Below are 13,237 nucleotides of genomic sequence, written 5' to 3' on the forward strand. Positions count from 1 at the left end.
CAACCTATTCATCTAAATGGCTATTCCATTTAAAATTTACAGTCCCCCTGTGGAAGATTTTGTAAACATCTCCCACGGGGTGATTATGGTTTTATATGGACAGAACACATGATGAAATCCATACTCCCCCCTGTGGAAGGTATTCCCCAAACCTTCCACAAAGGAGTGTGGACTTTAAATAGATTAGCCTAATGGCTATGCTAAAAATTACTGGAACCCAGCTGGAATGAAAGATGGTTTGTAAACTAGTAATGTCTTGTTTGTTTGTATTTTTTCTGTCTTTTTTTGTTTTGTCTTCTTACATTCAAATATCCCATTTTTCTGATATCATTTAATGTTAACAAAAAGCTCAAGAATTCCCCTTTAAACATTACTTGAAAAGCTGCAATCACCACATCAATCAAAGTACTTTATGCTTAAGCTGCAAAGTACATTTATTCACCTAATTGTTGTTAATTAATGATGTGATTATACTTCCTGCCTCTTGATTTCATCAGACTTAACAGCTGATCCAGTTTAGTCACCCACAGGAAATTGACATTTCTTACTAATTCTATTACTAGCATATCCCAACAACGTCATATATTGGGAAATACCCACACCATATTGACGAAATTGGTATGAAACCAAGTTTTATTACGTCACGATGTAAACATGAATCATATTAAAATAGAAAGTTATTGTAAACTTATAATCATGAGTCATATTATTTTTTGGTCAGTAATGCCAGCATCGAGTATGGCAGGCACTCATGTCAGTATATGTGGTCCACACTTGGTACAAACAGAAGTCAATCACATGTTAATAATAACAATAATAAGATGCATTTATAAAGCGCATAATACAGAATGGTTGCTATGTGCTGAACAACTTAAATTACACTTAACTTGCACAACATGTTCCTTGCAATATAAGCATTTTCAAATCCAGATATGTCAGTAAATGCAGTAAATATTTTATGTACATTACAAATTTTATTGTGCAGTACATGTAGATGGTTGAGGTTTATTCTGTAATTAATATAACTCTAACCCTAACTACATCATACAAAGCGAAACCACCAGCATACCTGCATCCCACGTGATATGATGACACAATCGTCCCAACTCATATATATGCACGGCTGGCCCGGGCCAGCAAAACCCCCCAAATTGCGGGAGAAGAGTGGTGATTTACATTTAGTACGCCAACATTATTTTCCTTGATTGTAAAGTTTTGCCATGGCAATGCAGGCCCATTTGCCACCTTTAGTAGCAGTTGTTGCAACACTACATTTGATTCATAAGTGGGACTTGTTCTTGTTCTTTCTTTGACAGCTGTACAGACAGTTCATAAGCATGGTTACCAGTCTTTGATGACTACAGGTTCAATATTCTCTCTTGTGGTTACAAGCTGTGGTTTCAACTGAGTATCGCTGACCTTAAGTTTATTTAAACCAGTTGATCTGGGCCAACAAACTCAGTCAGTTCTGTAAAGCGATCTAAGGCCTTGTGGGTTTAACATGGCTGATTATAAATCAATCACATTGTTTGTTTGTTTGTTTGTTTATTTGTTTACTCACCCTTGATCTCCTGACTTCAGAGAGTCTTAGTGAAGCTGTGGTAGAGGCCGTCTCCAAGGTGGTGATATCTTGTAAGGCCACTCTCAACTTGGATACCTTCTCTTTGATGATCACCTCTAACACCCTGCAAAAATCACATGGGATATAACAATGGTTACTACCTTTAAAACCTCATTATTACTGGTAAATGCAATTAAATTAATAAAAGTATCACTAACAAAAGTCAAGAAAAGGTGGTTTTTTTTGGTATCTGCTTTTAACAAGCTACTAATTTGTACAAAATATACATGTAGATATGCAATTTCAGAGATACATATATGAAAGGAAATGATCATCATCATTCTTTTTGTTTACCTTTATTTGATTTACTTTTTGTTTGTTGAACTTTGATTTTTTTTTAATTTTGTCACAATTATTTATCCTTGGAATGTTTTTCAGGATTGAAATACATTTCAATTCAAAATACACCAAACAAAATCTAAAAGTCTGTTATTCATGAAACACTTCCAAAAGCTGAAAAAAATTATTCTTAATAATCTAATTGCAGTATCGGTCTTTTGGTATTTAAATAGACCAAGTGCAATCAATGTGCAATCAATGTGCAATGCTTCAGCAGTTTAGTTATCAGTAGCAACTAACTGGTGACAATAAAGCATTTTGTGCTTCGTAACATGTCAGTAATAACACACAACAGGGCCTTAGCTAGGTATGTATCCAGTAGCCTTCCTATATCACAAAAAAAGTATCAATCCTCTGCTTTGGAAGACCATTACACAATATGAATATTGGTATTTTCCAGATTTATCAACCATTTTTAAACTATTCTAACTGAAACCCATACACCCCCTATGGAAGACATGACTTTAATCTTCTACAAAGGGAGTGTACATTTCAAATCGGGGTTACCTCAAGTGACTCCATTTGAAATCTAATTGAAAGCCCAATTATGCTTTGAATATTTTGATAACTCAATTTTTCAATAGCCCAACAATTTGACTGTTCCTATATTTAATTCTTGGACACAACATCTTCATTTGAAGGTAACAATTGCATACCACAAGCAATGTTGTAAACTACGCATGACTCTAAAATCATGTTACATAATGTGATTCCTAAGCAGATGGTTGCTAAGGTCGGAGCATCTGCAATGTACAGACATTGACAAGACACCGGGCACTTACTGCGTCTAAGAATCAAATATAGCAACAGCAGTATGCATTAAAATGTGTTCATATTCCAAAGGACATAAAACATTTCGACTTATCAACATTTTGTTACTATTCCTAGCTAAGACCCTACATTCAAATGCTAGTTTTAACAGAACTTACTCTAAAACTTAGTAGTAAATTTATTATGACACTACAGTGCAGAAACTTGCCATAATACAAGTTAACCCCCTGGGCACTACCGTCTTTCTTTCTTTCAGACCCCTCCTCTGATTGGTGAATTACACATTATAATCACCTGAGTAACCAATCAAATTTGAGCTTTTATATCTCTGAGCAATTTTAAGCTTATACCCCTTCAGCCCTACTCCCGCTTCTTACCAAATCTGATTGGTTCAATACATGATATAGCCCCCTTTGTAACCAATCAAAATAGTTCTTAGAGGCTGGTAGTGCCCATGGGGTTAAAGGTTAATAATAAACATTGGTGATATGGAAACATTCTATCCACTGGCGAATTATTTGGCTGTGGTTGTTAAGGCAATAGTTACAATATCAGTTTGAAGACTGCCGCATAAATCATGAAACGAAGCATTGAATCATTCTTGATTTTAGTAACATTTAAAGATGGTTAGCTGAGATGACGGCCGATGAATCAATCCATTCTAGCTGATGGTGGTGGATGATATATGACTTGCTTGCTTGATTACTTGATTGATTGCATTCCAGAGATCTTTAGTATATGGGATGTCTGTGTGCCATTCTAGATATGCATGAAATGAGTGTTGCTATAATACAATTGACAATGTGGAATGGGATGATACTATAAAGTATGGAATCGGCTCTCATGGAGACAAATTTAGTTAAAATTCACTTTAATGATAATTATGAAAATAGGGATATCTGGGTAGAGAAAATTGGCTCAAAAAGACAAACTTAGTTGAAATTCACTTCATGATTATAATAATGACGATCGTTGCACTCAAAAAATCTGTACATAGAAATTGGCTATCTCAGAGACAAATATAGATGAAATTTGTAATGATTATGATAATGGCAATCATTACACTCCAAAAATCTGTGTTTTCTCAGAGACAAATTTACTTCATGATTATGATTATGGGTGGAAAAAGGATATACTGGAAAATGGTTAGATTAACTGTGTATAGATGTATGGCTAGGAACTACAGTATGTTAGATCGGAAATGGTTATGGATTATATAATGACAATGATTTGATGAATGGAGTAAAAATGTTAAATTTTGATACCAATTCCACAATATTTACATGTTATATTCTTACTGTTTGGGTCATGAAATTTTACTATGAAAATTTAACAACACTCATTACACACAACACCAGAATGGGCGGTGATTAGCGATGACAAAACTACTGCACTTTCCAATGCTCATTCAGAGATGATTGTCAAGACTGCAGCCAAGACTATTCCTCGCACTCAAGTGACTTGGTATTAATTCACAAGTTAGACTCTTGTCAAGACTTCGTCACAGCTTGTATTAATTCACACACAAAATAAGGATGCAGTTATTAGTGAGGTGTTTGTTGCTTCAATGCATCGTCAGGCATCTCATGAACGAACAAAACGTGAAAAAACAGAGAAGAGCATTTACTCGCAAAAGATCTTCCACAGCAACGGCATCCGCAAGTCTTCTTCCCCGTGCCTCCATTTCAGCTTGTCTGCTTTCGACGCAAACATCCTCGTTGGCTTTTTCGGTGGAATCTTTTTTGTTTGGTCGCTGGTATCAGAACTCCTTCGGTCTGATTGCCCCTGGCTGGTTTGACTACAGAGACTCCAATTGGAGGAACTTAAAGGAAAATCCCAACCTTTAAGTTCACTTGAAAATGGCTTATTGCTTAGCGTATTTGTTCTGGATCGGCTTTGGAATAAGCCAAATCTTCTTGGTGAATCTGTAGATTTGCTTAGATCGGCACTACTCCTTTTCAACGAATGGCCAGGCTTGCCTAGCAGAGCGCTTATCCTGTCCGCGGCATAGCTAGGGCTTGCTTGTTCCCCGCTGTTCCTTCTCAACGACTGGCCAGCTTTGGCTAGCACAGCACTCGTCCTGTCTGGTGCTTGGTTAGGGCTTAATTGCGGCTTACAAACTTTGTACGGTGATTTGTTAGGGCTGGATTGTGGAATATGCATTATATCTGATGATTGGCTACACTCTTTTGAGTGGATACTAGTCCTTTGAGGTGATTGGTCGAATTTGTTTGCAAGTCCACCAATTCTATTAGGTGATTTGCTAGGTATCCGAATTCTATCAGGTGATTGGCTAGGTATACGAATTCTGTCAGGTGATTGGCTACACCTTGACTCAATATTAGTCCTTTGTGGTGATTGGTTAAACTTACTAACAAGCCCACCAATCTTGCTATGTGATTTGTTTGTTGGACTAGGAATTCTGTCACCTCTACTTGAGCGGACGACGCTTTTTTGAGGGGATGATTTGCTGAATTTGTTAACCAGGTCACCGACCCTGTCAGGCGACAAGCTAGTTCTTCGTTGTGGCACATCACTTCTTTGAGACGATTCGTTGAATCTATTCACAAGCAAACCAATCCTCTCTGGTGATTGGCTAGTCCTACTTGTAACTCCGCCCACTCTTTCCGGTGATTGGCTATTTAATCTGGCAGGTGGATCTTTACCAATCCTATCTGGTGATTTTGGCGACCGACTGAATTTCTGATGCACCTTGGGTGACAGTTGCTTGATTCTGTCTTGTATAGTTTTGCCAACTCTGTGACTCAACGGCAATTCTTGTTCAGTTTCTTCCTTTTTGGCATCATGATTAGGGGCACCATCAGCCATTTTGGAATGTGGATTTGATTGTTGACTATTGGAATTGCTATAGGTAGCACAAAAATGATAAAGTGGGTTTATTATGGGAGAATAATATTCACTTCACCATCTTAATTAAAAGAGACGTTCAGAGATCCGTCATAAACCAAACACATGTGTAAAATTTTCTGTAGTCGCTTAAAAAATGGTTGATAAATCTAGGAAGTACAATCCATAATTTTCTGTTCAGAATATCAAGAAAAAGACATACACTAACTTGACACAAAATGTGAGTGTCTAGCTTATTTATTGTAAGGGTTAGTCACTACATAAAATATTCTTAAAGTGCTAAAAATGAATAAGTGTGGGGAATAATGTAGCTTGGGATTTTACAGACCTCTGAATGTCCCTTTAAACATTATGACAACTTTGCGTACATTTATCTCAATTATTCTGATTTTGAATTTCTTAATAACACTTTTACAAATCCAGCTTTGTAAATATTCAATTATGTCATTGGATTTTAAACACAACTCGTTTTTCAGTTTGCATAATTCCCATTTAACATTCAAAGTTTCAAACATTAACCTAATTACACATACAAATTATACAATTAGACTGCTTGGAACACAAGAAGTGTAACTGCATGGGTTGCCTGGAGCATAAAATCCTTTGTTTAAGGGTGGTCTTAACTTAGGAATTACGGAAATTTTTGGGCCTCATAACTGCTAAATTGTTTGTCTAACATATATAAAAGTATACAAATCTAGAATGGCAAAGACTTGATGAAGCCATCTGGGAGGTCAATTTTTTTTACTCAAACATTTTTTCTTATGTGGTCCGAAAAACTTTGGGCCCAAAAAAAAGGTTTTTTTTGGCGGGGGTCTCAAATAATGTGCATTTTTGTCCAAATTTGATCTCACAGATGAATTCATCAAGTCTTTGCCATTCTAAATATGTATACTTTTATATACTTTAGACCAATAATTTAGCAGTTATGAGGCCGTCACCCTTATGCAGTTGACTTTTTTGTGCTCTAAGCAGTCAAATTGTGGTTTGATAAATGCCAGCTTACATTCAACTTTCTCTAAGTAACCTGAGAAGGAACTCACATAAGGCGCTGATAACAAACAAATTGACATTGGTAATAGCTTTACACAGCATGAAATTCAATAACATCACCCTCATCGGTTGGAATAATTCACAAAGGGATGGTTAATAGTAATTTGTGATTTGTCACTATGTGAAAATGACTAAGTGTAAAGTCGTCTATCTCTACAAGGGAAACACAGCTTGGGTTGGCACACTTGGTTTGTTTGTCAAGGTGAAGTCACACTTTAGGATTCACATGCAGTAATAGAAGGGTAAATCAGGAATTTTTGAAAATCACTATGACACTACTACTACTCACAAATCCATACCTATTTGTGTGCTCATTTATTGCCCATGTTCTTTTATCTGCCACCAATAGATAAACATTGAGCCATCTTAGTTGAAATCCATACCCCCTCCCACATTGGAAGACATTATCTTAATCTTCCACACAGGGAGTGAACATTTCAAATGGTGTTGCCTGAATGGGTGGATCCATTTGAAATCTACACCCCCTGTGTGGGAGACCAAGGTCATGTATACCACAGAGGGTAAATGGATTTCAGCTGAACTAGTCCATTATTCACCAATTTTGTATTTGAACCAATATGAACTGCAGTAGTAATTTTGAAAAGGACTAATACCAGTAGTAGCTTGTATCACCATGACAATTGGTCACAGTGCTCAGCATCAAAGTTAAAGAGGAAGCATCATACAGCAGTTCTTCTGCAGTGAATTGAACCGCCTGGTTATCAAATTAATCAGTGACAAGGATATCTCTGAATTTCACAGGTGCTAATTGATGCAATAACATTAAAACAGCAATTGGCACCAGTCAAATTCAGAGATAACCTTGTCACTGATTTATTTGGTAACCAGGCAGGTTTGGTTCACCCAGAAGAACAGCTCTGGCAGGGCTTCCTCTTTATTAAAGGTACATTGATGAGCAACCAATTGAGTCCCAATCTTGGGTTCCCTAAAACATTGCTACAAGTTTGATCCCTCTATTTACTTGCAAATCCATCTAATGTTAGAGATATTTTGATCTTCAAAGGTCATTTATGCTCTGTTCTTTGACTAAGTTCCTTCATACCCTTGGGAGTTATTCAGAACTAGGATCATTTTCCGATTTTAAATAATTCAATCACTGGGCAAATTGGGCAAACAACTTCTTCTCTACCTTTCTGGCTGGGCCTACACCAATTGTCACCAAAATACACCTTATCTAAAGTATATCCCAGCTGAGTTCTGCCAATGTCTGTCCATTGGCCAAACAAACATGTTGGAATCCCCAATCGGATGCTTGAACATAATATAGCAATTTATACACATTAGATACCTATATACAACATTTACAGACTTGAAACTTAACAAAAGTTTGTATTTGTGACAGCCCTTTTATCTTTGACAGAAAGCTCTACATAACAACTGATGAAGAATATGAAAAAGACAATAAAAGAGTAACTTACTGTGCCTGTTTGGCTACATCATGGAGTGTATCCCACGCTGAAGGATTATTGGCACTTTTTAGAAGACATGGAGCAAATACAATTGCCAGACCATTAGGGGACATCTTGTTGTAGTCTTCATGGAGTGCAACTCTGGAGAATAGAAAAAAAACCAGTTATAATACTTTCTGTCATTACTGCACTTGAATTGTCATTTTTGATGGCAACAACTTGAGTGTCATTGTTAAATTTGTGAAATTCCTTGGGATGACAGGAGTCATATTTTTTGTAGTTTTTGCCATTTTGCTAAAACAACTGCAGTGTACCTCTTAATATCAATACAATGATCTTATAGGAAATAAGTCGAGGAAGTTAATATTCGCACTCATATTTCCATATGTCTTGCAGTTCTTGAGTTAATTCCAAAAATATATAAAAACAAACTCATTTCCCTCCTCCCGAGAACAATCATGCACATACGGATCTCCTTTATAAAACCCATACCATTCTTCTTGTGTGTCAGCTTTATTTGTCTTAATATTATTTGAGTGCAAATGACTCCAGGTTATGCTCCCCTATGACCCACCTTCAAATTTGGCTGAAAATTTTGGTATAGTGATGAGTCGGGTCAAAATTTCTTCAAAAATTGGTATATTGATGGGTCCACTTTCAAATTCTCAGTGCCACATCCCAACCAAAACCAAATTTGAGTACCCAAGAGATGCAAGTTTGACAACACTAGAAGGTATCTTACATACTTGCATTTCAAAAGGAGTAAACTGGGCTTTCACTTACCTTGCTAAATGGAAAATAAGTCTCTCAAATAAGTCAAAATTTGGTTCTGGAAGCTTATTGATGGTCTCTTGTAGTGAGTACATCATTTCCCTATGGGTGGGTATCTCCACTGTCCTTAAAAATTCCCCATAGAGGTCAAAGGTTAACAGAGATTCTGGCATCTCGCGGAAGAAGGATTTCACTACTTGGCAGACGACAAGAATGTTGTAGCTATCAAAATCTATTGAATCTAAATCTGTGGATTAATGGAAATCATTGTAAAATTATATTTATGTTTTTCTGGCTGATGGTACATTATTCAGCCACGAGTAAACTTTATTTCTATTCTATTATCCAAAATTAACATAATATCATAATTTAATAACAAAATATCATTTGCCCATATTTTTTGGTTGTATGATATCCAGCGTAAGTAACTACATGTATCACAGAAAAAATTTATCACCCAAAAAAAGTGTAATTCAAAGAAAATTATTGAATATTTGCCTATATTTTGCATTTGTGTAATCACATGTAATGCTCTAATAGAATGGACCACACCATACTGTGATTCAGACAATTAAATAAAGGCCTGTAATTTTAATTAATGGAAGGCAATATTGTACCTTTGAGGTAATTATGTTTATTCTCTTCCCTCTTTCCAGCAATGGTCCCATGCCCTCTAAAGATTTGCCAACACTCTTAACAGAGGTGTGAGAGGCCACAGATCAAAAAAGAGGAAAACTACAAAAAACGCTGAAAAACAGAGTAAAATCAGGGTAAAAACGCCAAATATGGGCTGAAAATAAAAGAAAATGCGTAAATTTTGGCAACAAAAAAAGAGGAAATCAGCTGAAAACTCTCACACCCTGTCTTAAGATCGATTGGAGTATATTTAAAAGCTTTCTGTTTTACTCACCAAGTTCTGTATTGATAGTGTGTTTGAGTTCCTTCACCTTAGACTCCGACCCAGGCCTCCTGTATATACCTTCAGTATACAACCCATTGATTTCTATTGCACCTATTAGTCTCTCAAAGACAATTGGAATCTTGATTTCATCCGTGACAAGGTCAGTGAGGGCAGCACCAATGACACGACCTGTGACCTTTGCCTGGGGTTTCCCACAGCAGGTGGTGGATATTTTTGTGCAGCATTTCTTGTGACATACAAATTTACAAACTGTCGACAAAAGAAAGAACAAAAAACATGACACAAAGTTAATGGATTGATTTCGATGGGGGGGGGTTACTGAATTACATTTTGACAATGATGTGCCGCAGGAACCTAATAAAAAGACCTAATGCATTATAATTTGTTACTGAGTTCAGTGTTAATATGATATGCGAAATACCCTGTGCTCAGTGTCATACTTAACTCATCCTTATGGCTTCACATATTCGCTCTTTGCACGGATCCAGCATCTTGCTACCAAAACAAGGTTCTCCCTGCAAATACATGCTCAAAATGTGCATCTCCCGCTTCTCTAGCAACGAGCCAGAAGGCTTCTACAAAACGTACGCGGTAATTAAAGCATGCATTTCACAGGTGTACACACACTTTGCGAGTAGAACCTCTTTTTGAGATGACAGTGCAAAGGGTAAATACAAATATTGTATCTTGTCTCAATTTGAGAGCTGTTGAGATTGACTCACCATGCCATTAGTTCATGTATGCGATTGCATCCCAAGCATATGGACAAATCACCCTTCTATGCGTGTGTGTACACCCTGTGGGATTAGACTAGCGCCCATGATTTGAATCTGCCACTGAGAAATCCCATGTGGTGTTATTCTTAACTTGAGATGAGACCCACTATAGTATGACACATTTGCACATGGTAATTTCCCATACCTCGCTTCACCCAATACCTATTAATACCCACCTTGACAAACTTGTCCCTTCTCCATGAGCCATAAGAAGCTTTGACAGTGCTCACAGGCAGTAGGGATGTTGAATTGTGTTCCAAAGAATCGATGACCCAAGTACTCAAACACTTCCAAATCCTTGTGTTTCTCTTTCTTCTTCTTTTGTTCTTTGGTCTGTGTGAAAAAAATTAAATCATGTTGATACAAGAAGAACTGATAGCCAGTATAGGCATAATTACAGGCAAGAGGTCTAGAAAAAATTGTCTTAGAAACCTGTTGCAAAAGTAATATGAGGATTCCGGATTTCTCAACTGGAAGTCAATTTGTGCCGAAATTCCTCCCTACAATGCAATAAAAATATTGTATAACAATAAACACAGTTCAGAGGTTAATCAATCTCATTTGTTATGCAATACGCCTATTGCATTTGTAGGAAGGAATTTCGGCACAAATTGACTTCTGGTAGAAAAACCCCAAATCTGTGTATTGGGGGCACCCCTATATCCTCGGTCTTCTAGCTGTTTCTATGTTTTTCTTTAAATGCTCCTTACTTCATGATTACACCAATATCGTCTCTCAACTCAACCCCCCTTCCTACCCCACCAATCAATGCTGGGTAGCGGTATATGTGGACATGTGCAAAAATATCAGGTTTGAACATCAACCCAACAAATGGAAGATGGCAGTTTACCACCCCCTATTATCAAGTAGTCTGTGGTGTTTTGCAAGCACTGGGCTATTCCAGTTGAAATCCATACACCCCCTATAGAAGACATGACCTTAATCTTCCATACAGGGGATTTTAACTGGAATATCCCAGCCAACCACAAAGTGTGTGAGTGTGTGTTTCTTTCTTCCATGTAAAGTTCTGGATAATATATATGTTAAAGTATGTTTAGCATTTGGTAATTTTTGTAAACAAATTTGCCAGTGGAACAAGGTTGAGTAGCCAACATTTTCGCCTCCACCGCTTTTGATACCTCTCTGGTATTTCCACAACCAAAATAAAACTTTCATGATTTCTGCCAAAATTTTTAAGTACTACGACTTTTCCGAGGCTCCATGGGAACCCTAAATGACTGATGCATCAAAAATTTACCAAACTTCAAAATTCTGCATACCTTCTTATCCGATGGCTTATACTGGTGCATAAACTCATCCAGGAAACCTCTGAAAGCATTGATACCTAGTGTTATTGGGAACTGAGTGTGACCCTGACGCTCCTGCTTCTTGGCTATGTGTGTCAGGATGTTCTCAATGACTCTTACCTTCTTATCTGATGGTTTATACTGGTGCATAAACTCATCCAGGAAACCTCTGAAAGCATTGATACCTAGTGTTATTGGGAACTGAGTGTGACCCTGACGCCCTGCTTCTTGGCTATGTGTGTCAGGATGTTCTCAATGACTCTTACCTTCTTATCTGATGGTTTATACTGGTGCATAAACTCATCCAGGAACCCTCTGAAAGCATTGATACCTAGTGTTATTGGGAACTGAGTGTGACCCATGTGTGTGTGTCAGGATGTTCTCAATGACTCTTACCTTCTTATCTGATGGTTTATACTGGTGCATAAACTCATCCAGGAAACCTCTGAAAGCATTGATACCTAGTGTTATTGGGAACTGAGCGTGACCCTGCCGCTCCTGCTTCTTGGCTATGTGTGTCAGGATGTTCTCAATGACTCTTACCTTCTTATCTGATGGTTTATACTGGTGCATAAACTCATCCAGGAAACCTCTGAAAGCATTGATACCTAGTGTTATTGGGAACTGAGTGTGACCCTGACGCTCCTGCTTCTTGGCTATGTGTGTCAGGATGTTCTCAATGACTCTTACCTTCTTATCTGATGGTTTATACTGGTGCATAAACTCATCCAGGAAACCTCTGAAAGCATTGATACCTAGTGTTATTGGGAACTGAGTGTGACCCTGACGCTCCTGCTTCTTGGCTATGTGTGTCAGGATGTTCTCAATGACTCTTACCTTCTTATCTGATGGCTTATACTGGTGCATAAACTCATCCAGGAAACCTCTGAAAGCATTGATACCTAGTGTTATTGGGAACTGAGTGTGACCCTGACGCTCCTGCTTCTTGGCTATGTGTGTCAGGATGTTCTCAATGACTCTTACCTTCTTATCTGATGGTTTATACTGGTGCATAAACTCATCCAGGAAACCTCTGAAAGCATTGATACCTAGTGTTATTGGGAACTGAGTGTGACCCTGACGCTCCTGCTTCTTAGCTATGTGTGTCAGGATATTCTCAAAGTTGGAAATGATGTCTTTGTACCTCAGCGCCACTGCATTACCCTCCTGAACAAAGTAGACAAAATTGGTAAGAGAAATATGTCAGTTCTGTTAAATTTAACTATATATATATTTTTATAAAATACATAAAACAGCGTAATTATGTTATAACAGCATGATTTATTACTCGGAGTTTCACGCCTACAACGGCCATCATCAGATAAATAGCTGAACACTGAACTGTAACTCCAAAACAAAACAAATAAATTCACAGCGTT

General features: G+C 37.4%; 1 protein-coding gene across 1 annotated transcript in view; it reads right to left on the reverse strand.

The window, feature by feature from the left end:
- The window catches only part of LOC140159570 (unconventional myosin-IXb-like), a 152,133-nt gene that overhangs the window by 8,953 nt on the left and 129,943 nt on the right, over positions 1–13,237 (reverse strand). The window contains exons 27-34 of the mRNA XM_072183061.1: positions 12,190–13,025; positions 11,832–12,090; positions 10,728–10,884; positions 9,764–10,024; positions 8,866–9,100; positions 8,092–8,223; positions 4,359–5,597; positions 1,562–1,685 (exon numbers count right to left, since the gene is read on the reverse strand). Of these exons, the coding sequence (XP_072039162.1) occupies positions 1,562–1,685; positions 4,359–5,597; positions 8,092–8,223; positions 8,866–9,100; positions 9,764–10,024; positions 10,728–10,884; positions 11,832–12,090; positions 12,190–13,025 (3,243 nt within the window). The remainder of the gene's footprint in view (positions 1–1,561; positions 1,686–4,358; positions 5,598–8,091; positions 8,224–8,865; positions 9,101–9,763; positions 10,025–10,727; positions 10,885–11,831; positions 12,091–12,189; positions 13,026–13,237) is intronic.

The sequence above is a fragment of the Amphiura filiformis genome, chromosome 8 (assembly GCF_039555335.1).
Source record: "Amphiura filiformis chromosome 8, Afil_fr2py, whole genome shotgun sequence".
NCBI lineage: Eukaryota > Metazoa > Echinodermata > Ophiuroidea > Amphilepidida > Amphiuridae > Amphiura > Amphiura filiformis.